Genomic DNA, 23,563 nt, shown 5'->3' with positions numbered 1-23,563 from the left:
GCCCTGGTGGACCCCAGCTGGGCCCTGGTGGACCCCAGCTGGCCCCTGGTGGACCCCAGCCGGGCCCTGGTGGACCCCAGCTGGCCCCTGGTGGACCCCAGCTGGCCCCTGGTGGACCCCAGCCGGGCCCTGGTGGACCCCAGCTGGCCCCTGGTGGACCCCAGCTGGCCCCTGGTGGACCCCAGCCTCACCGCAGTCCTGGTCTTCAGTACCTGTCTGCTGTTCTACTCTATGCAACTGCCCGTGAAACACGCTCAAAAATCAGTTTCCTTTTACATATTTGAAGGTTTTTCACAAAAGTAATATGGTAATTACTTTCCCTGGTAACAAATTACATTTATGAAGGAGTAATTCCATTACTAATTCAATTACTTTTTTGGGAAAGTAACTAGTAACTATAATTAATTGCTTTTTAAAAGTAATCTGCCCAACACTGGTAATAAGGTACATGACCCCCCCCCCTCGGTCTTAGGTGGTAATATCTGTCATGTGCCTCTCCCCAGTTGCAAGGGGGGGCACTATCTGCAACGTATATAAGCTCCGTCAGACCAGATCGACCCCCTTCCCTGTTCGACAACATGTTACGGATTGCTATAACACCCCCCCCTTGCAAAAAACTTTTCGGGGGGGGGCGAGAGGGGGGTGGCATGGGAGGCTCATGATGATGTACAGCAGTGTTTGTTTAAAAAGGTTGAGAAACACTGGTTTAGATTCTCTACACAGGCACAACAAACCCCGCCCCTCACACGTATTGTAGCTTATTTTGACATCCAATCAGCTGATGTCATCATGTCTATGCATGTGCTGATGTCATCATGTCTGTGCATGTGCTGATGTCATCATGTCTATGCATGTGGTGATGTCATCATGTCTGTGCATGTGCTGATGTCATCATGTGCTGATGTCATCATTTCTATGTGTGTGCTGATGTCATCATGTCTGTGCATGTGCTGATGTCATCATGTGTATGCATGTGCTGATGTCATCATGTGTATGCGTGTGCTGATGTCATCATGTCTGTGCATGTGCTGATGTCATCATGTCTATGCATGTGCTGATTTCATCATTTCTGTGCGTGTGCTGATGTCATCATGTGTATGCATGTGCTGATGTCATCATGTCTGTGCATGTGCTGATGTCATCATGTCTATCCATGTGCTGATGTCATCATGTGTATGCGTGTACTGATGTCATCATGTCTGTGCATGTCCTGATGTCATCATGTCTGTGTGTGCTGATGTCATCATGTGCTGATGTCATCATGTCTGTGAATGTGCTGATGTCATCATTTCCGTGCGTGTGCTGATGTCATCATTTCTATGTGTGTGCTGATGTCATCATGTGTATGCGTGTGCTGATGTCATCATGTCTGTGCATGTGCTGATGTCATCATGTCTATCCATGTGCTGATGTCATCATGTGTATGCGTGTACTGATGTCATCATGTCTGTGCATGTCCTGATGTCATCATGTCTGTGTGTGTGCTGATGTCATCATGTGCTGATGTCATCATGTCTGTGTGTGTGCTGATGTCATCATGTGTTGATGTCATCATGTCTGTGTGTGTGCTGATGTCATCATGTGCTGATGTCATCATGTCTGTGTGTGTGCTGATGTCATCATGTGCTGATGTCATCATGTCTGTGTGTGTGCTGATGTCATCATGTGTTGATGTCATCATGTCTGTGTGTGTTGATGTCAGCATAGGCAGATTTCGGCCATTTTAAGTAAATGAGAAAACAAACATGTTAAAAATTCATTAAAAATGTGAACTTTGACCTACTTTTTCTGAAATGTAATCACATCTATTCTGGGTCACTGGTAATCTATAAACGCAGTATGGTATGAATTTAACCAATAGTTTTTCTGCTAAAGTGTAAGAAAACAAACAAACAAACGAAACCAAAGTCAAAACCCCTTGCCTCCCCTTTCGGGGCGGGGTCAAAATAATATGACCTTTTCTAACATGAAGTCCAACATGTGCATAATCGGCTCACCCACATTCATGTAAATGTTGGTCACTGTTATATTTTTGTTCAATCTAAACTCAATCTCCTTTAAACCATCAGATCCATAAATGCCTCTGTTTCCTGTTCACCATCTGCCTCCGTCACAGTTATTCCAGCCATCGAGTGCGACGTCAGAGCAGGAAAAATCAACCTCCCGGAGTTTATCGTCAAATGTCCGGCTCATTGTAAAGAGACGAAGCAGCAGGTGTACGGGACGGGGGTGTTCGCCTCCATCTCCAGTATCTGTAACGCAGCCATTCACAGGTAGGTCTGACCCCCCACCGCAGGGGAAGGTCCGCTTTTACTGAACCAGGACCCAACGGAAACTGTGTGGTCGTCCACAGCGGCGTCATCACCAACGCAGGAGGGAAGGTCATCGTCAAGAAGATGGCCGGACAGAACATCTACAAAGGCAGTAACTCCAACGGCGTCCGCTCTCTGTCTCTGCCCAAGTGGAGGGAGTCCTTCACCGTCTCAGGTACGAACTCCTGAAGTTAGTCCTTGAACCTCGGAGTCTGTGATGAACCGGTCTGCTTCCGCCCATAGTTAGCATTTAGCAGAGTTAGCATTAGCAAGGAAGAGTATGTGTGGAAATATTTTATAGTAAATCACATTATAGGGTTTTGTCCTGCACAGTAATAGTAATGTCCCAAATTTATATTAAAAATAACTAAATTATCAAAAAAACCAAAATGATTGTTGAAATGACCATAAAATGAACAAAAAATAAAGAAAATTTCAAAAACAAACAAAAAAACCCCTTAAAAACTAAATTATAAAAAAAACTAAATTATTGTCGAAATGACCATAAAATGAACAAAATATTAAGAAAATTATGAAAAAAAAAATTACAAAATTGTCAAAAAATAACAAAATTGTAGTTCAAATAACCATAAAATTACCAAAAAATAAAGAAAGTTATGAAAAAACAAACAAAAAAATAACTAAATTATCAAAAAATAACAAAATTATTGTTGAAATGACCATAAAATGAACAAAAAAATGAAGAAAATAATGAAAAAACCAACAAAAAAATAACTAAATTATAAAAAAAACAAAACAAATTATTGTTGAAATGACCATAAAATGAACAAAAAGTACAGTGAATTATGAAAAAACCCAACAAAGAATAACAAAATTATCAAAAAAAACCCAAAATTATTGTTGAAATGACCATAAAATGAACAAAAAATAAAGAAAATTATGAAAAAAACCAACAAAAATAACTAAATTTAAATATATATATATATATATATATATATATATATATATATATATATATATATATATATATATATATAGTCGAAATGACCATAAAATGAACAAAAAGTACAGTGAATTTTGAAAAAAAAAAACAACAAAAAATAACAAAATTATAAAAAAAAATGACAAAAACTGAACAAAATAATTTAAAAATCTCCCAAAAAAAAAAAACTATAGTAACAACAAACAAACATTTCACAACATAAACTGCCCAGCTCCATTGGTTTAGCTTTGGGGTAATCACACAAATTAGACAAAAGAAGAAGAAGAGGAGGACCGCAGTGCATTATGGGATGTAGGATATCAGATGTGTAGCTGAAGCAGCGTCTGAGAACCTTCACGTCTACGTCAGTCCAGTTCAGTTCAGTTCAGTTTGGTCCAGTTTGGTCCCAGACTCTGGGCTCAGGCTTCATCCTGGTCCAACTGTGTTCTGGTTTATTTTTGGTGTATTTTTGGTGAAAACGCTCAGAACTCGGTTTGGAAACTGGAAGGAAAATGACTAAATGAGACGTTGGGTGGTTGAAACCTTTCCCCTTCCTGTTGTGTGTTTCAGTTGGAAAACCCAAGAAAGGAGTGATTTACCCGTCGACGCTGGACTACGTCCCTTCAAGACCCACATACGTGAAGACCAGTGAGTCCAGAATACGAGTCCATCTGAAACTGTGTCCATGAATGAATGAAAAAGCACACGTTCACATGCATTTATTGAAGAAATGAACCCTTAGATGCATGAGTGGGTCTAAATCCAATCCAATCCAATTCCATTTTATTCCTACAGCCTTATATGACAGGGTTACCTCACAGGGTTTGACAGAATTAACTGGATATGAACAAAACAACCGTGAAAATGATCCGGTAAGGGGGTTTTATTTTAATATCTTTGGAATGAAAAGTTATTATTTCATATTCCGGGTATTCCTAAAAAAAACCAAACATGTTATTTGTATAATGACATTTAATTTTTTAACTCACCTTTTATAGATTTAATGAAATAGTATTTTTTGTATGACCCCCAGTCCACCATAGGTGGGTCCAAATGACATCATTTTTGTGCAAATTTTTTTAAATTTTTTTTATTATGGATTCTTTTCATTATTTAGTTTAGTTTTTTGTCAGTTTCTTTCATTATTTTACTGAGTGTTTTTTTTTTTTGATAATTCAGTTATTTTTTAATTGTTTTCTTCAGTTTGTGGTCATTTTGTCACTGACTTCGTGCTTTTTGTTCATTATTTTGTTATTTTTTGTGGATTCTCTTCATTATTTTGTTTATTTGTTTATTTTTTTTGTCAATATTTTTCATTATTTTGCTCAGTTTTGGTTTATTTTTTGGTAATTCAGTTATTATTTTCTTCAGTTTTTGGGTGATTTTTTTTTTTTTTTTTTTTGCTGACCTTGTGCTTTTTGTGCATAATTTTGTTTTTTTTTTTGTGGATTCCCTTCATTATTTTGTTTAGGTTTTGTTTTTTTGTCAGTTCCTTTGATTATTGTGCTCAGTTTTGGTTTATTTTTTGATAATTCAGTAATTTTTTAATTGTTTTCTTCATTTTTTGGTGATTTTTTTTTTTTTTTACTGACTTGGTGCTTTTGTACAAAATTTTGTTATTTTTTTGTGCATTCTTTTCATTATTTAGTTTCTTTTTTTTCTCAATTTCATTATTTTGCTCAGTTTAGGTTAATTTTTTGATAATTCAGTTGGGTTTTTTTTGTTGTTTTCTTCAGTTTTTGGTCATTTTGTCTCTGACTTTGTGCTTTTTGTGCATAATTTTGTTAATTTTTGTTAATTCTTTCCATTATTTTGTTTAGTTTTTGTAATTTTTTGTCAGTTGTTTTCATCATTTGCTTCTTTGTTTTTTTAGTTCATGGTCATTTTGACAATTACTTTTTTTTATTGTTTTATATTTTATTTATTTTTCTGTCTAGAGTCTGTTTTGGTTTTTGTTACTTTTCTTCCATAGTTTTGTCAGTTTATTTATTTCCTTTCATCATTTCATTCAGATTTTCTTTATTTTGTTTATTTTATTCAGATTTTTTTTTCCTGCAGGAGAAGAAAATGCCAACTTGTACAAAGTCAATCTGAGACAATTGTTTTGACTCATTTTAGGACGTTTTCGTCTTTGTCATTTTTCACCATTTTCTGACGTTTTCTAGATGAAACAGCTGATGGATTAAAGAATTAATAAGACAATAATCTGCAGATAAACGGACGGTGGCAGTGGTTTGAAGTTCCTCGGTTCTGCTTTTAAATCCTTAGTTTCATCCTGTTGGAAATGCGACGCATGCATGTTGTCGGACCCATAATTCCTTGCAGGGGAAAGCCGTTGGAGCATGTTGAACCCAACTCAGGTTGAATGAGGAGTCAGGCGGCTGAAGAATGTGAGGAATGCATTACAACACAGCCGTTACTGTGGACGCCCCGCCTCCTCATCCACCCGCCTCAGACTCCGCCCCCTTCATCTGTCATCTCCTTTCAGGTCAGAAAGAGGCCAAATCCCTCGCGGTCACCACAGCGTTGCCGACGACAACCACACCCGAACCCACCACCACACCCGAGCCTACGACGACCGCTGCCACGACCACAACGGTTCCCACGACGACCACCACCACCACCACGCCGCCGCCGCCGGCTCCTCCCACCACCGCCAAGGCCCGGGCCGCCGCCCACAAAGTCAGGGACGCAGGTGAATGACACAACAGACGCCAACACAGTCTGGGATCTGTCAATGATCATGAACACATCTGATCCACATGAGCTGCTTCAGCAACGGCTAACAAACGGCTTCAAGTAGAAAAACAACAACACCATGTTTTCATTTGAGTAAAACTGAGCGATGAAGACGAACAAGTACGAGTACAGCTGGGATCAAATAATAGATGAGGAAAACAGGGGACAGAAGGAATTAAAACACAAACAGAGACAAAGAAATATTCTTTGACTTGTGTTTCTATTTCACCGGTCCATCGTCTTTGTCTTCGTCTTCTTTAGCACTTCCTTCAAACATCCTCTTTGACAAAACTACGGATCGGATTCATGTCATATTTTTTAAGTATCTTCCTTGGGACAATGTGCACAGCATTTGTTTACAGTTTTAAGAAGTTTTTGAATTTTTGATGAATTTTTTAGATATTTCGAATGATCCATATTTTGATGGTTCGTAACATGTAAACTAGGGATGCAAATTATCGATTAATCCATTAATCATTAGTTGGTTGACCTTATCGATGGATTAATTGATAAGCGGCGATTTTCAGGAGAACCTGAATTTCTCTTTCGATAGGGTCTATAAGAATAAAAGCTAAATATTGCTTCTATAGTTCATGAAAAAAAGCATGTCATATTCCTTAATGACTGATTTATTGAACCATTGGATACAGAACAGACAATGACATTTGTGGAGTAGAACGAAAGAAATTCTGCAGAGAAATAAAATAAAATAAATGGATCTGAAGATGGGCAGTTTAGAGGAAATGGGCATTTCTGACTTTGCATCAGTGACATGATGGAGTCAGATTTCAGCCGAGGTGCCGTCCTCGAGTGACCTTGAAGGGTCAAACTCAGGGTTACCAATGTCTATATTTCACCAGTCTGGTTCTCCCAAACTACTGGTGGGATTCATTTCCATGTTTTTTATGTATCTTCCTTTAGACAATGTCAACAAAGTTTGTTCCCAGTTTTGAGAAATTTAGCTGTTTTTCTGTTTTTTTGTACTTAATTGTTTTAGTATAAGGTACAAAACAAACAGAAATGGTCCCAGGTCCATTCAGACGTTTACATCCTTTTTAGCCAGTATTTGGTGATGGCTTTTGTACCTGCACTAAGCAGTATTCTAAACACATATACGTCACTTTGACATTATTCCTCTGGGGGATGGGAAAAAACAAAGTAGTAAATGACATGAAAATGAACACCAAACACTGAACACACCAATTTGATCATATTTTCCCAAAAGCCATTAATACCAGGACCAGACCAGAGTACATGGGCTTGACCTGCCTCAGGTGATCTGCATTCCCTCCAAGAGAACTGAACTCCAAAAACATGTGATTTTCGTACAGGTGTTTTAAAATCCCTCCAGGAAGTTGAGTTTGTTGTCAGCTATTTTCCATTTTTGATGAATTTTTTAAATATTATAAATATGCTAAACTTTCCTTATAATTATAAACCATCCTTATATTTAGATGGTTTATGTCGTAACAGACCCAGTAGAACCACGTGGGTCTGGATTAGAGAGGAGAACCTCAGACTGGACTGCATCCAGAACCAGCATTCATGTGGACCTGATGGAACCACATGGGTCTGGATTACTGTGCAGAACCTTAGTCCAAGCCTTATGTGAACTGAGTCCAGGAGTGTCGTGGACTACTCTGGACTCTAAGACATCTGGGATGGACCAGGACTCAGTGGACTAGACTGGTACCAGAAACAAGTCCAGAAGCCCAGGTTTGTCCTGGTCTGGGGTCAAAGGTCATTAAAGCTGAAAAGTCCAGTGGGGTTTTGGATCAATGGGGTCAATGCGGACCCTGTTGAGGTAGAGCAGGGTGCAGGTCCTGGACTGGACTGATGTGGTCCACACTGGTCCACAGTAGACAGTGAGTGGACAGATGTCTTCGTCCCTCTGTGTCTTCAGTCCGTTGTGTTGTCTTCAGTCTAAATCAGATCAAAGATGTTCGGTTGGTCCCTGTTTTGGTTTTAATTAACTTCGTTTCCCTGATCATGGTTCATTTGATCACCAGACCTTTCATCGCTCTCATTAAATGAAAACATTATCAGACGCTCAGAATCACTGGGAGTCATCTTCAACGCTGCAGTATCTGAAGGTATGTGTGCACCTGAGCCGGGCCCAGAGCCAGACCCCCTCAGACCACCTCAGACCACCCCCCAGGCCACCTCAGACCACCTCAGACCACTCCCCTCAGACCACCTCAGACCACCCCCCAGGCCACCTCAGACCACTCCCCTCAGACCACCTCAGACCACCTTTAGACCCCCCTCAGACCACCTCAGACCACCACAGACCACCTTCAGACCCCCTCAGACCCCCTCAGACCACCACAGACCACCTTCAGACCCCCTCAGACCCCCCTCAGACCCCATCAGACCCCCTCAGACCACCTCAGACCCCCTCAGACCACCTCTGACCCCTTTAGACCCCCTCAGACCACCTCAGACCCCCTCAGACCACCTCTGACCCCCTCAGACCCCTTTAGACCCCCTTCAGACCCCTTCAGATCCCCTCAGACCACCTCAGACCCCCTCCGACCCCCTCCACCTCCTTCATTTTCTGTAACTTTATCTCCACCCATGTGTCTTTGTTCATCCAGGCAGCAGTCACCCGTATCTTTCCTCAGCCGCCGCTGCCGCCACTTCAAGTAGGTGAAGTAGAGTCCAGACGGCTCAGCGTGGGGGGGTGAGGGGGTGTGGGGTTCAGGTGGCGTGGGTTTGGAGCAGGTGCTTCATGTCGGTGTTTTGGGGAATCTAAGCATCAGGATTCATCCATCGTTCTGTATTAAAGGTGTGGGTTTGTGGTCCGTGGATCTGTTGGTAGTTTGGAAACAAAAGAAAAACTAGTGGTTAATTGATTTTTGTTTTGAAATAAAAGAATTAAAATTGAATTTCAAGGCTTTTTTTTTTTGTTCTTTTTCAGTGTCAAAACAGATAAACCAAATTTAAAAAATGGATTGATTTTCGTTTTCTCTTTCTAATAACAAAAAATAAAGTTACTACCTGACAGAAATGGAAAAACAGACCAAAAACGCCTGTTTTTTTCATTTTCTGGGGTCGCCTGAAATTTCTAGTAATGGATAAAAATAAAAACTTACTGATAAAAGAATATGGTGAGTTGACAGAGACAAGCCCAGTCCATAACAGACATGACAAATTGGTTGTGAAACTGCAGCACTGTGGTTCTGTTTCTGTGTCAAATGTTCATTGTGGTCAGTTTCAGATGCTGCAGCTCTTTCATAATTCATAGTTTCAGTTCTTGTTTGTTCAGTATTAATTGTCCTCCTTGTAAATCACAGCTGGACTGACTGGACAGATCCTGACCAAGGAAAATCACACTCTCCCTTTGTGCAGTAATCTACACCTGGATTTACTGCCTCTGTCCACAATAATAGACATTATATAGACTAAATGTCCTCTAAAATTAACGTTTATTTGCAACATAGTGTCACAAACTATTACATGATCAAAAACAAATTCATTTTAACACAAAAAAAGTCACTGTTTTGAATGTCTGGGGTCACCAGAAATTTGTGATGTTAAAATGGAGTCACGAGCCAAAAAAGGTTGGGAACCACTGTTGTAGACATTTGTGGAGGGAACGTGTCTGTGATGTCCAGATTTTGTACAAACCTATCGTTTGCTCTTTCCTTAAAAATGACAACATCCGGTCTCAGAAAATGAAAAAAAAAACAGGCTTTTTTGGTCCGTTTTTCCATTTCTGTCAGGTAGTAACTTTATTTTTTGTTATTAGAGAAAACAACAATCAATCTGTTTTTTAAATTTGGTTTATCTGTTTTGGCATTGAAAAAGAAAAACACCTTAAAATTAGATTTTAATTCTTTTATTTTAAAACAAAAATCAATGAACCACTAGTTTTTCTTTTTTTTTCTGAACAGAAAATCCAGTTACCAACAGATGCACTGACCGTTGGTCCTGTTGTTGTCCAAAGGCAGGTTTGTCCTTCGTTAACCCTCTGGTGTCCGCCCACAGATGTCCTTTAATTACCTAAAGCTCATCATCTGCACAGAACCTTAGTAACGTCCAAATGTTTGTCCTAAAATTTGTTTTTCTTTTTTTGGATTTCATCAACTTGAGCCATAAACAAAAATGCCAAAAAATCAATAACTATCATATTTTTTTTAACCCTTGAAATGCCTTGTTTCTAATATAAACAAACCATATTTTTTGATAAAAAAAAACAAACACCCAAAAAATAAGAAAAAAAAAAAAAGTTCCGCCAATTCACTACATAAAAAGTGCATAATCTGTGCACTGTCCTGGTAATGTCAGTGTTTTTCTTTTCCATACAGTTTTTAACATTTTTTTCTAATTTCATCAACTTGAGCCATAACCCCCCCCCCCAAAAAAAAATCAGTAACTGTCATATTTTTTAACCTTTTAAATGCCATGTTTGTAATATGAACAAACCATATTTTTTGATCCAAAAACACCCAAATAATAATAACCCCCCCCCCCCAATATCCTACATAAAAAGTGCTTAATCTGTGCACTGCCCTGGTAATGTCAGTGTTTTTCCATACAGTTTTTAACTTTTTTTTTTGTATTTCATCAACTTGAGCCATAATTAAAAATACCCAAAAATCAATAATGGTCATATTTTTTAGCCCTTGCCATGTTTGCAATGGAAACAAACCATATTTTTTGATTAAAAAAACAACCAAAAAATAATATGTATTTTATTTCCCCCCCCAATATACTACATAAAAAGTGCCATAAAAAACAAATACTGAACTGTCATATTTTAAACCATGTAATGTAAACAAAACATATTTTGTGATGTAAAAAAACCCACATATTTTTCCCAATATACTACATAAAAATTGTATTTGTCATCTGTCAGTAATTAACACCAACAATGGTTCATATTCATTATTATTTTTGGTTCTAGGTCAAATGTTAAATGTGTCAGTGTGTATTTTGTACTCACTTGGTAGACGGGTGTTAGTGTAGGAATTTAACACTGTTTATTATGGGATGGTTTTAGTGGATGGATCAGAATAAAAAAAATCATGAAAAAATGAACAACCTTTGAATTCAGACCTAAAACAAATGATCTTTAATAACATGAAGTGTAAAGTGTGCATAATACGCTCACAGAGATTCATTTAAATGTTGATCATTGTGATATTTTTGTTCAGTCTAAACTTAAACACCTTTAAACCAGTTGATACATAAATAACTCTGAGTCCCATTTAACATCTGCCTCCGTGACAGTTATTCTATTGAACAAATAGTGAAAAATAATGTGACCTTTTATAACATGAAGTATAAAGTGTGCATAATACGCTCACCTGGATACCAGAGGGTTAATGGCACAACTTGTGGATTTCACTGATTTAATCACATGTTTTAAGTTAAAAACAACTTAAAACAGATCTCATGGTGTTGGCGGCCTGTAGGACTGGGCGATATATGAGGATAAAGGTAAAGACTCATATCAGCTGATTCTGAGAAGGATGTTGATCAAAGTCAAATGACTAAAGGTGGAATTTGGTCTTTCATGAAAGACTCAAAAGACACAAAAGGACATGAAAAGATACGAGATAAAAATAATGCACAAAATGAAAACATCATAAAAGACGCACTAACATGAAAACAAGGTGAAAATGATGCAAAAAGATCCACAACAGAGACACAATGAATGTGATGAAAATGACACAAAAAAACCAAAATGAAAATAACACAATAGATAAATAAAATAAGGAGCACAAAGAGATCAAAAATTCACCAGAAAACTCAAAAGGACAAAAATAAAGCCAAAAGGTAAAAACAGCATGAAACATTTAACAAGATGAGAACGATTTAAAAAATGAAATAACATGAAACTGATGCAAAGAGATACAAACAGGAAGAAACAAAAAGAAAATGACGCAAAATGTGCAACAAGATAAAAATGACCTTAAAAAAGAAATTGTTTAAAAGATACAATAAAATGAACATGACAAAACCAGGAAAAAATAATGGAAACGATGCAACAAGAAAACGACAAACATCATGTGTGTTTTGTGTTTTTACGACACAGAGACACGACAAGACAAAAACGAAAAGACACAGTAAAAAAAAACAAATCATTTTTTCACCTTTTTTCAGGATGAACTTAACTTTCAATATGTGTCCATTAATTATCATTATTACATGTAATAAATGATTGAAACAGTGTATTATTGCAAAAAAAAAACTGACTTGAATTTTTATCATATTTATTAAAAACAACTGTAAATGTTCATAATGAAACTTTATCAGATTATATAAATAAACGTTCATTTATTTTCCATGTGTTATTAGACCAGTAGAAAGAAGCCAAACTCAGATAAAAGATGAGGTTTGGACTCTGTTCATAAACAGTTCAGGAGTTACAGGAGTAAGGGTTCCAGTAAATAATCAGATCCTATGTTTTGGCTCAGACTGGACTAAATAAACCCTGAACCCCCCAGTCGTGTTGGATCGCCCAGTCCTATTGGCTCGTACTGAACTAAAATAATACGGGATTTGCTCATTTTTTTGTGTCATGTGACGGTTTTTGTCTAAATTTGCCCACATTGTGTCATATTCTCAACACCGGTGTAGGACAGACACACAACGGCCCAGGAAAGAGTCCCAGCCAAGGTACGTATGTTTCTGCAGCTTCACTCAGTCCTTCACACAAACGCACATGGAACTGAACCCTCACATTTCTTCAAAGTGTTCAGAGGAAGCGCCTACCCTCCCAGTAGACTGCCCCAGCGGACCAGTGCAGGTAACCCCGCCTCTAACCCCGCCTCTAACCCTAACCCTGACCCTATCCTCCCAGTAGACTGCCCCAGCGGACCAGTGCAGGTAACCCCGCCTCTAACCCCGCCTTTAACCCTGACCCCGCCTCTAACCCTGACCCTAACTATACTTCACCCTAATATACATATACAGTATGTGTATATATATAATAACCCTGGTTTGTGCATTTAACACATGTATTCGTCCTCTAATTCACCTTCTGTCATTTCTCTGCATAATGATTGTTTTTTTTATGTTTTTACACAAATGTTTCCTCATCTGTCGACTATACTGATCATTTTGACACATTTTCATCTGGTTGAACTTGTGGTCGTGTCTGTTTCTGTTCCACTGGGTTCTGTTCTGTTCGGTTGGGTTCTGTTGTGTTATGTTCTGTTCTGTTGTGTTCAGTTGTGTTCTGTTGTGTTCTGTTCTGTTATGTTCTGTTCTGTTGTGTTCTGTTCTGTTCCGTTGGGTTCTGTTCTGTTCTGTTCAGTTGTGTTCTGTTGTGTTCTGTTCTGTTCCGTTGGGTTCTGTTCTCTTCTGTTCTGTTCCATTGGGTTCTGTTGGGTTCTGTTCTGTTGGGTTCTGTTGGGTTCTGTTCTGTTCCGTTGGGTTCTGTTCTCTTCTGTTCTGTTCCATTGGGTTCTGTTGTGTTCTGTTCTGTTCCTTTGGGTTCTGTTGTGTTCTGTTCTGTTCCGTTGGGTTCTGTTGGGTTCTGTTCTGTTCCGTTGGGTTCTGTTCTCTTCTGTTCTGTTCCATTGGGTTCTGTTGGGTTCTGTTCTGTTCCGTTGGGTTCTGTTGTGTTCTGTTCTGTTCCGTTGGGTTCTGTTGGGTTCTGTTCTGTTCCGTTGGGTTCTGTTCTCTTCTGTTCTGTTCCATTGGGTTCTGTTGGGTTCTGTTCTGTTCCGTTGGGTTCTGTTCTCTTCTGTTCTGTTCCGTTGGGTTCTGTTGTGTTCTGTTCTGTTCCATTGGGTTCTGTTGGGTTCTGTTCTGTTCCGTTGGGTTCTATTCTCTTCTGTTCTGTTCCATTGGGTTCTGTTGGGTTCTGTTCTGTTCCGTTGGGTTCTGTTGGGTTCTGTTCTGTTCCGTTGGGTTCTGTTGGGTTCTGTTCCGTTGGGTTCTGTTGTGTTCTGTTCGTCCATAACCTCTTCTTTCATCCTATCCGTCCCATCAGGTCTGCGTAGACCAGAGGCCGGGTCGGCGGTCCGTAGACAGCCGTCCTCTCCAGGGGGTCCAGGTCAGCCTCGCCATCTACACACAACACACACAACACACACAACACACACTAACACACACGTCGTCATGGTAACGGGCATAAACGGTGCGATCTGACGGTGAAACCAGACTCAAGGAGGCGTGGCCTGCTGTAAGTCTGACCCATAATGCACCTGGATGCTGGATGGTCACCAGTTCGATTCCCTGGGTTGGTGGAGAGTTATTGGCTGATCTGCCCTTGAGCAAGGCAACCCCCTGCTCCTAGTCTGTAGTGTGTGTTCATGTCCACGAGTGAAACACACACGTGGACAAAAGTCTGTGGACACGATGAATCCAGGTGTTTGTGTTCTAACAGGAGTCCAGGATCCAAAACAATAAGGACTCATGTCAGAATAGAGTTTAATATTATGGGATAGATATCAGTGCATGAGTTAGTTTGGGTTAAAGTGTTATTTTTGATCCTAAAATGACTCAGATGGTTTGGACTGAATTTATATCAACATTGATTGATTTATATTATCCATGACTATGATTTTAAATGTCCTTTCTCTAAATTTCTAAACTATTTTTCTTAAACTTTAAAGAAATATTGATGTTTCTAAACTATATGGACATAAATATTGGGACACATCATCATGTCTACAGCTGTAAGATGTTCATGAGGATCTTCTCTTAGATTCTTCTTCTTAGTTTCTTCTTAGATTCATCTTCTAAGATGATTCTTCTTAGATCCTTCCTCTTAGATTCTTCTTCTAAGATTCTTCTTTTTAGTTTCTTCTTCTTAGATTCATCTTCTTAGATTCTTCTTAGGTTCTTCTTAGATTCTTCTTCATAGATTCTTCTTCTTAGATTCATCTTCTTAGATTCTTCTTAGGTTCTTCTTAGATTCTTCTTCATAGATTCTTCTTCTTAGATTCTTCTTCATAGGTTCTTCTTAGATTCTTCTTCTTAGATTCTTCTTAGGTTCTTCTTAGATTCTTCTTCATAGATTCTTCTTCTTAGATTCTTCTTCTTAGGTTCTTCGTAGATTCCTCTTCTTAGGTTCTTCTTAGGTTCTTCTTCTTAGATTCTTCTTCTTAGGTTCTTCTTCATAGATTCTTCTTCTTAGATTCTTCTTCTTAGGTTCTTCTTCTTAGATTCTTCTTCTTAGGTTCTTCTTCTTAGATTCTTCTTCTTAGGTTCTTCTTCTTAGATTCTTCTTCTTAGGTTCTTCTTAGGTTCTTCTTCATAGATTCTTCTTCTTAGATTCTTCTTAGATTCTTCTTCTTAGTTTCTTCTTAGATTCTTCTTCTTAGGTTCTTCTTAGGTTCTTCTTCTTAGATTCTTCTTCTTAGATTCTTCTTCTTAGTTTCTTAGATTCTTCTTCTTAAGTTCTTCTTCTTAGATTCTTCTTCTTCTTAGATTCTTCTTCTTAGTTTCTTCTTCTTAGATTCTTCTTCATAGATTCTTCTTCTTAGTTTCTTAGATTCTTCTTCTTAAGTTCTTCTTCTTAGATTCTTCTTCTTAGTTTCTTCTTCTTAGTTTCTTAGATTCTTCTTCTTAAGTTCTTCTTCTTAGATTCTTCTTCTTCTTAGATTCTTCTTCTTAGATTCTTCTTCTTAGTTTCTTAGATTCTTCTTCTTAAGTTCTTCTTCTTAGATTCTTCTTCTTCTTAGATTCTTCTTCTTAGTTTCTTCTTCTTAGATTCTTCTTCTTAGATTCTTCTTCTTAGTTTCTTCTTAGATTCTTCTTCTTAGTTTCTTCTTCTTAGATTCTTCTTCTTCTTAGATTCTTCTTCTTAGTTACTTCTTAGTTTCTTCTTCTTAGTTTCTTCTTCTTAGATTCTTCTTCTTAGATCCTCCTCCGGCGTCTCCACTCACATTCCTTCCTCGGTAACTGCTGCTCTGTCATCAGACACATCCTCGCATTCGTGTTTTCGTTTTTCTGAGATGAAACGAGCAGATGAAGCTGACTTCAGGCCTCGTAAACACTTCCAGCGTAGATCCTTTTGTTTTTCATATCATGCTGTGGAGAAAATGCTTTTAACTCATGTTGAAGTGGAACAGCTGGGCTGCATTTGGGGATGAACCCCACCCCCCACCCCCCTTCTTTTGCTCTATCTGCCTGTTTCTCATTGCTACAAACAGCCTTTAAAGGGTTCAGTCGGACCCGCCCGGACCCCAACCGTCAACTCCAGTAAGTACCTCCAGACCAGGGGTGTCAAACATGCGGCCTGTGGACCTAAACCGGCCCACCGCAGGGTCCAGTCTGGACCCAAGTGTAAAAACTACACTGAAGATACTAACGGATAAGGGTCGAACTGGTTTTAGTTCAGGTTCCACATTCAGACCAATATGATCTAAATAAAAGAATAGAATAATAGCCTGTAAATACTGACTCCCCCTTGGTTTAATGTGAAAATAATATTAAATTATATTTAGAAATAATGACGACTCCAAATCTGTCTTAGTTTTAGTGCAAAAAAACCCCCCATTAAATTATGAAAATATTTATATTTACAAACTGTCCATTAACAATAAAATGTGAATAATCTGAACAAATATGAACAACCTCAAATGTCTAAAGAAAATAAGTGCAATTGTAACAATATTTACATATTTTTTTTTATCAATGTTGATACAAAATAGTCAGACCTTGAAACTCGTGTTTTTGTCTTGTTCCGTCTTTTATCTTTTAATTTTCTTGCACGCCTTGTGTCATATTGTCTCATTTAATGTTTTACATTTTCATCTCATATCTTTTAGTTTTTTCATCTTGTTTGTTTTAGTGCAAAAAACAAAAAAACATTAAATTAACAAACTATTTTTTAGCAATAAAATGTGAATAACATGTAAAATTAAGTATAATTTCATTAAATTTCTGCCTGTTATTAAATGTTTTGTGCTTTTGTTGATCTGATCTGTTTAATACACATGTAGAAATGATAAGTTGAGGCAGAATATTATTAAAATTACACTTATTTTTCTTAAGAATTTTCAGTTTTTTCAGGTTATTCACTTTTTTTTGTTTGGATAATTTGTAAATCTAAATATTTTCATAATTTGATGTTTTGCACTAAAACAAAGAGAAAGTTTTGTAGTTGTCATTATTTATAGGTTATCATGTTATTATTTTACTGGTTCTGATCCACTTTAGATCAAACTGGGCTGAATGAGGAACCTGAAAGAAAATGAGTTTGACAGTCCTACTCCTGATCCTGGTCCTGGTCCAGGTCTGGGTCCAGATCCTGGTTCTGGTCCTGGTCCAGATCCTCAGACCGGTCCAGTAGACGGTCACTGCCGTAGGGCCACAGACATGTCCGATCCAGCAGGGACATGAGGACGGGTCCAGACCCACTGGTGTGCTGTCTCTGTGGGTCCAGGACGCTATAAACTCTGAACCGGAACAAACCGGACTTTTATACCCGGTGTTAAAAACTGATCTGTATCTGGACACGGTATCCACATGGTGAACCATCTGGACTTTGTTTTGCATTTACACCTGGGATTTTCAAATATCAGAACCAGAATACTTTATGAATCCAAAGGGGAATTATTGGGTGTTCCAGTCGCTCCATTCAAGTATAAGAAAAGTAGAAGGAAAGAAATGATCAATAAAACAAAAAAATATACATTATAAAGATCTAAATATACACATTATATGTATGTGGATAGAGAGAGAGAGAGAGAGAGAGAGAGAGAGAGAGAGAGAGAGAGAGAGAGAGAAATGTTCACAGTTTTCAAAATTTTTGACAAATGTTTTAAATCTTCTACCTGTTCCTTTCCTTCTCCTGGTCCATCTGTTGATGGTTTAGAACATGTACATGGTTCCAGATATCAGTCTAGTCTCTATTGGTCACTGATAGAAGTCAGATATGGACTGTGATTGGATGAGTTCACTTCTCCTCCAGTGGAAGTCCCGCCCACTTCTATAGTTAGATTGATGTGCATCCAGAACCAGGACTGGAACGTAGAACAGAACCAGGACTGAAACGCAGAACAGAACCAGGACCGGAACGTAGAACAGAACCAGGACTGGAACGTAGAACAGAACCAGAACATAGAACAGAACCAGGACCGGAACGCAGAACAGAACCAGGACCGGAACGTAGAACAGAACCAGGACCGGAACGCAGAACAGAACCAGGACTGGAACGTAGAACAGAACCAGAACATAGAACAGAACCAGGACTGGAACACAGAACAGAACCAGGACTGGAACATAGAACAGAACCAGAACATAGAACAGAACCAGGACCGGAACACAGAACAGAACCAGGACTGGAACACAGAACAGAACCAGGACCGGAACATAGAACAGAACCAGGACTGGAACACAGAACAGAACCAGGACTGGAATGTAGAACAGAACCAGGACTGGAACGTAGAACAGAACCAGGACCGGAACACAGAACAGAACCTGGACCGGAACATAGAACAGAACCAGGACTGGAACACAGAACAGAACCAGGACTGGAACGTGGAACAGAACCAGGACCGGAACATAGAACAGAACCAGGACTGGAACGTAGAACAGAACCAGGACTAGAACAAAAAACAGATCCAGGACTGGAACACAGAACAGAACCAGAACATAGAACAGAATCAGAACATAGAACAGAACCAGGACCGGAACACAGAACAGAACCAGGACCGGAACACAGAACAAAACCAGGACTGGAACGTAGAACAGAACCAGGACCGGAACATAGAACAGAACCAGGACTGGAACACAGAACAGAACCAGGACTGGAACGTAGAACAGAACCAGGACCGGAACAAAGAACAGAACCAGGACCGGAACGTAGAACAGAACCAGGACTAGAACAAAAAACAGATCCAGGACTGGAACACAGAACAGAACCAGAACATAGAACAGAATCAGAACATAGAACAGAACCAGGACCGGAACACAGAACAGAACCAGGACCGGAACACAGAACAAAACCAGGACTGGAACGTAGAACAGAACCAGGACCGGAACATAGAACAGAACCAGGACTGGAACACAGAACAGAACCAGGACTGGAACGTAGAACAGAACCAGGACCGGAACAAAGAACAGAACCAGGACCGGAACGTAGAACAGAACCAGGACCGGAACAAAGAACAGAACCAGGACCGGAACACAGAACAGAACCAGGACCGGAACACAGAACAGAACCAGGACTAGAACATAGAACAGAACCAGGACCGGAACGTAGAACAGAACCTGAGAACCTCACACATTCAGCTGGTTCTGATCCACACAGAACAGACGGACAGGGACACTGGGAGTATTTTTTTATTTTGTGACTTTTCAAAGATTCACTTCAGATTTTCCGAACATTTCATAGAGTCAGTGTGATCATGTAGATCTGATCTGAACATTTATTTATTGGTGCGTCACTCAGTCAGGATGTTCTTTGCATACGTCTCCTGTTGGGTCCAGGATAATACCTGATGTCTCCTGTTGGGTCCAGGATAATACCTGACGTCTCCTGTTGGGTCCAGGATAATACCTGATGTCTCCTGTTGGGTCCAGGATAATACCTGACGTCTCCTGTTGGGTCCAGGATAATACCTGATGTCTCCTGTTGGGTCCAGGATAATACCTGATGTCTCCTGTTGGGTCCAGGATAATACCTGACGTCTTCTGTTGGGTCCAGGATAATACCTGGATGTCTCTGTGTTTGTAGCTGTGTTCAGTCCTGAACTCGTGTCGATGCTGATCTTTGTTTTGGAGCTCCACTCAGTCTGAGCTCAGATTATGATGAGCTCTGTCAGTCCTGTACTAAGGCCCCCTGACAGGTCCCATCTGCCCCCCCCACCCCTTGTAAATGCTCACACAGAGGACAGATGAAAGCAGCGGCCGTGGTGTGAGCCACTGCATGAATCTGCAGGATCTGTGTGGACTCCGCTCTGTCAGGAATAGAAGGCGTACCCATTCAAACCAGATCGGTTTGGCTCCGGCAGAACCTGCTTCTATTTTGCTTCTGTGGAATGTAAACCCACGGATCCCTGCAATTAGACCCAACCGTGTCCTTTTAAATGATAGCTGATTGTTTAGGATTTCTAAAAGCAGACATGAACCCAACAGTCCTTCATCAGGCTGGAACCGTTCAATAGGCTCCAGACCAAAGTAATTATCATTAACGAAAACTAACGAAAACTAGAATTGAAAAACCATTTTTGTTAACTGAAATAAATAAAAACTATAATTAAAAGAAAAAACGTTAACTAACTGAAACTGCATTGTGTGTTTACAAAATTAACTAAAACAGATAAAAGTTCTGGATAAAATTCCCTTAGTTTTTGTCTTTGTCAATGTCAGACTGATACGAAAGCAATTTATTTTTCTCTAGCAATTTTAGCTAGTGGCTCCAAATGATATTTAAGGGTCCGTCACTTGTGTTCACTTGTGGTTTCCAGTCGTCTTCTGGTCCCCACTCTACCTGGAAACATGGAGACTAAAGTTGGGAGAAAGCAGCAGAGTCCTGTCTGGGATTTATTTGAATACAACGACAGAGAAGAAGAGAAAAGAGACCACTAAACTAACACTAATACTAAAACTAAACTAAAACGAAGCATTTAGAAAAAAAGAAAACTAATAAAAACTATCAAACCTGCTCTGAAAACGAATTCAAACTAACTGAATTAGAGAAAAAAAAGTCAAAACTAAATAAAACTATACTATAATAAAAAATCCAAAACTATTAGAACCTTGCTCCAGCCTTTATCAGATTCCACTGGTACCTCTGCTTCTACTGTTGTATTTAAGAAATACCTACAGAAGTTTTACGTTTTTACTCTATTTTCTACAGAATGTTTTGTCCACATTTTATAACTACGCTGTAAGACCTGATAAGTTGTTTACGTAAAAAACTGAAGTAATGACTAATGAAAACTTGAGTGTCTTAAACTTAAATGCTTGATTTGAATGGAATAGCTATTTTAAGTACAACACACTAAATGCCAAGTTAATAGAATTTAAAATTTGTTGCAATGTCAATTATTTTGTATAATAATTAGACTAAATATCATCAGTTCATTGGACTCAATTCCAAGTTGGTTTAAATTAAAATCTTTTGCAATATAAATTGCTTTGTATAATTATTAAACTCAATGTATTGAAGCGTAGATGGAAGTTAGCTCACTGCAATTTGCCAGTACAAGAAGTGCTTTAAATTTGGCAAGGCATAAAGATGTACATTGAAATAAAATAAATACAGCTGAACAGTAAAGACATAGTTCTTCCTATGGCTGTAAGTGATGGTGCAGCTGTACAAAAATACAAAAACAAACACAAAGAGGCCGATAAACACTGACATACACACATTCAGTCCAAATGAACACTAACACCACACCCCACTGAACCCCTGCACAGAAAAAGAACACATTTACAACAACATGAACAATACCCACAATGCAATGCACAGATAAAAAGGTGTGACACAAGGTTCTAATAGCTTTGGATTTTTCATTATAGTTTAGTTTTATTTAGTTTTGCCTTTTTTTTCTCTAATTCAGTTAGTTTTAATTCGTTTTTAGAGCAGGTTTGATACTTTTTATTAGTTTTCATTTTTTTCTAAATGCTTAGTTTTAGTTTAGTCTTAGTTTTATTGTGTCTTTTCTCTTCTTTTTCTGTCGTCGTATTCAAATAAATCCCAGACAGGACTCTGCTGCTTTCTCCCAACTTTAGTCTCCATGTTTCCAGGTAGAGTGGGGACCAGAAGACGACTGGAAACCACAAGTGAACACAAGTGACGGACCCTTAAATATCATATGGTGCCAGCAGAGAAAATTACTTGTGGGAAATAAATCGATTTCATATCAATCCGACAGTGACAAAGATGAAAATGAAGAGAATTTTATCCATCATTTTTATACGTTTTAGTTTTGTAAACACACAATACAGTTTCAGTTAGTTATTGTTTTTTCCTTTTAATTATAGTTTTTTATTTATTTCAGTTAACGAAAATGTTTTTACAATTCTAGTTTTCGTCATTTCATTAGTTTTCGTTAACGATAACCAATTCTAGTTTTCGTCATTTCATTAGTTTTCGTTAACGATAACCTTGGTGTGGTCATGACTAAAACTGAGTGATTTCAATCCATTCGACTTAAACTGTTTCATGTCCACAAATTAGTAGAATATACTGAACATTTGATAGTAATGTAATAAAACTGAAATCATTTAAGTGCATTGGTAATTAAAGCATTTTAGTAAATACAAAGTCCGGGCTTACAGTGTAGAGTGAATGATGAGGCTCTTGGAAGTATTCAGTACCTTTCTTTTCAACCTGCTGTTCTTCTGACATCGTTTACGACCAGTTTAACCACAGATGGAGCTGCATTTGTCCCTTTAAGACCATGTCATGACCACGTTTAGTGACTTGAAGACTCTAAACTATGGGCATAAATGACCATTAAACCCAGTAATAAACCACAGCAGACCATTATTTGGACCATTTACACCAGGGCTCTCCAACTCCTGTTCTTTCAGGTTCCACATTCAGCCCGATTTGATCTGCAGTGGGCCGGACCAGTCAAATAATAACAGAAGAACCGATAAATAATGGCAACTGCAAATTTTTGTTTTTGTTTTAGTGCAAAAAAAACCCCATTAAATTATGATAATACTTACTTTTATAAACTATTCAAACAAAAAAGATGTGAATAACCTGAAAAAACTGAAATTTCTTAAGAAAAATCAGGGCAATTTTAACAATATTCTGCCTGAACTTCTCATTAGTCCATGTGCATTCTGGATCAGATCTACAAAGACACTAAACACTGAGAACAGGAAGAAAAGAGTTCAAACTGTGCTTCATTTTCTTCAGACTTTTCAGGTTGTTCATATTTGATCAGGTTATTCACATTTTATTGTTACAGCATAGTTTGTAAATGTTGATGTTTTCATAATTTAATGTTATTTTTTGCACTAAAACAAAAACAAAAAAATTGAAGTTGTCATTATTCATAGGCATAATTAGGGATGGGAATCGATAAGAATTTAACGATTCCAATTCCATTATTGATTTTGCTTATCGATCTGATTCCTTATCGATTCTCTTACAAATTCTCATTTGGTGAGGGAATAAAAGAGTAGAAATGGATGTGTTTGCATTAACTGTCTTTTATATTTCCATCTCTGCACAGAAAATATAACACATACAGTATGAACAAATAATAAGAACAGATGACACTGGGCCAGGCTTGTTGGGGGGGGGTGGGGGGTGTACAGTGAAAGTGAAACTCCAGACTCTTTCTAATTCCTCTGTTGCTGCATTTCTACTATGTGGAACCGGTTCAACTCTGCTCGTCTCCTGTTGTTGTGCTCCTCATTTCCTTTCCCCTACCTTCGGAAACTTGTATTTAAGGGGGTACGACATTTGTTGCCCGAACCAGAACTGGGCCCAGATGATGGCCTGGTGTTCACTCTGCCGCTAGATTCACAAGCACCGCTGAGTAGAGAATCAAATGAATCACATGTGGACGAATGTTTGAGCAGACTGGAGGGATTCCACCTTTAGAAGAAATGGAAGCTTTGACAGAGTTCAACTGGACCTGGTGTGGTCTGTTTGGACCTGGTGTGGTCTGTTTGGACCTGGTGTGGTCTG

At 38.6% G+C, this 23,563-nt stretch overlaps 1 protein-coding gene across 8 annotated transcripts in view; it reads left to right on the top strand.

Annotated features, from left to right (window-relative positions):
* Window positions 1-23,563, top strand: part of vit (vitrin) — an 83,689-nt gene that overhangs the window by 33,501 nt on the left and 26,625 nt on the right. For 4 of the 8 annotated variants that reach the window (XM_030155926.1, XM_030155932.1, XM_030155929.1 and 1 more), the window contains exons 4-11: window positions 2,117-2,273; window positions 2,354-2,487; window positions 3,826-3,903; window positions 5,744-5,950; window positions 8,592-8,639; window positions 12,583-12,621; window positions 12,698-12,751; window positions 13,943-14,005. In XM_030155926.1, the coding sequence (XP_030011786.1) occupies window positions 2,117-2,273; window positions 2,354-2,487; window positions 3,826-3,903; window positions 5,744-5,950; window positions 8,592-8,639; window positions 12,583-12,621; window positions 12,698-12,751; window positions 13,943-14,005 (780 nt within the window). The remainder of the gene's footprint in view (window positions 1-2,116; window positions 2,274-2,353; window positions 2,488-3,825; window positions 3,904-5,743; window positions 5,951-8,591; window positions 8,640-12,582; window positions 12,622-12,697; window positions 12,752-13,942; window positions 14,006-23,563) is intronic. The other 4 variants (XM_030155933.1, XM_030155930.1, XM_030155928.1 and 1 more) reach the window with 3 other exon arrangements.

Source organism: Sphaeramia orbicularis, chromosome 15 (genome assembly GCF_902148855.1).
Source record: "Sphaeramia orbicularis chromosome 15, fSphaOr1.1, whole genome shotgun sequence".
Taxonomy (NCBI): domain Eukaryota; kingdom Metazoa; phylum Chordata; class Actinopteri; order Kurtiformes; family Apogonidae; genus Sphaeramia; species Sphaeramia orbicularis.
This window is presented reverse-complemented; position numbering and strand designations above follow the sequence as displayed.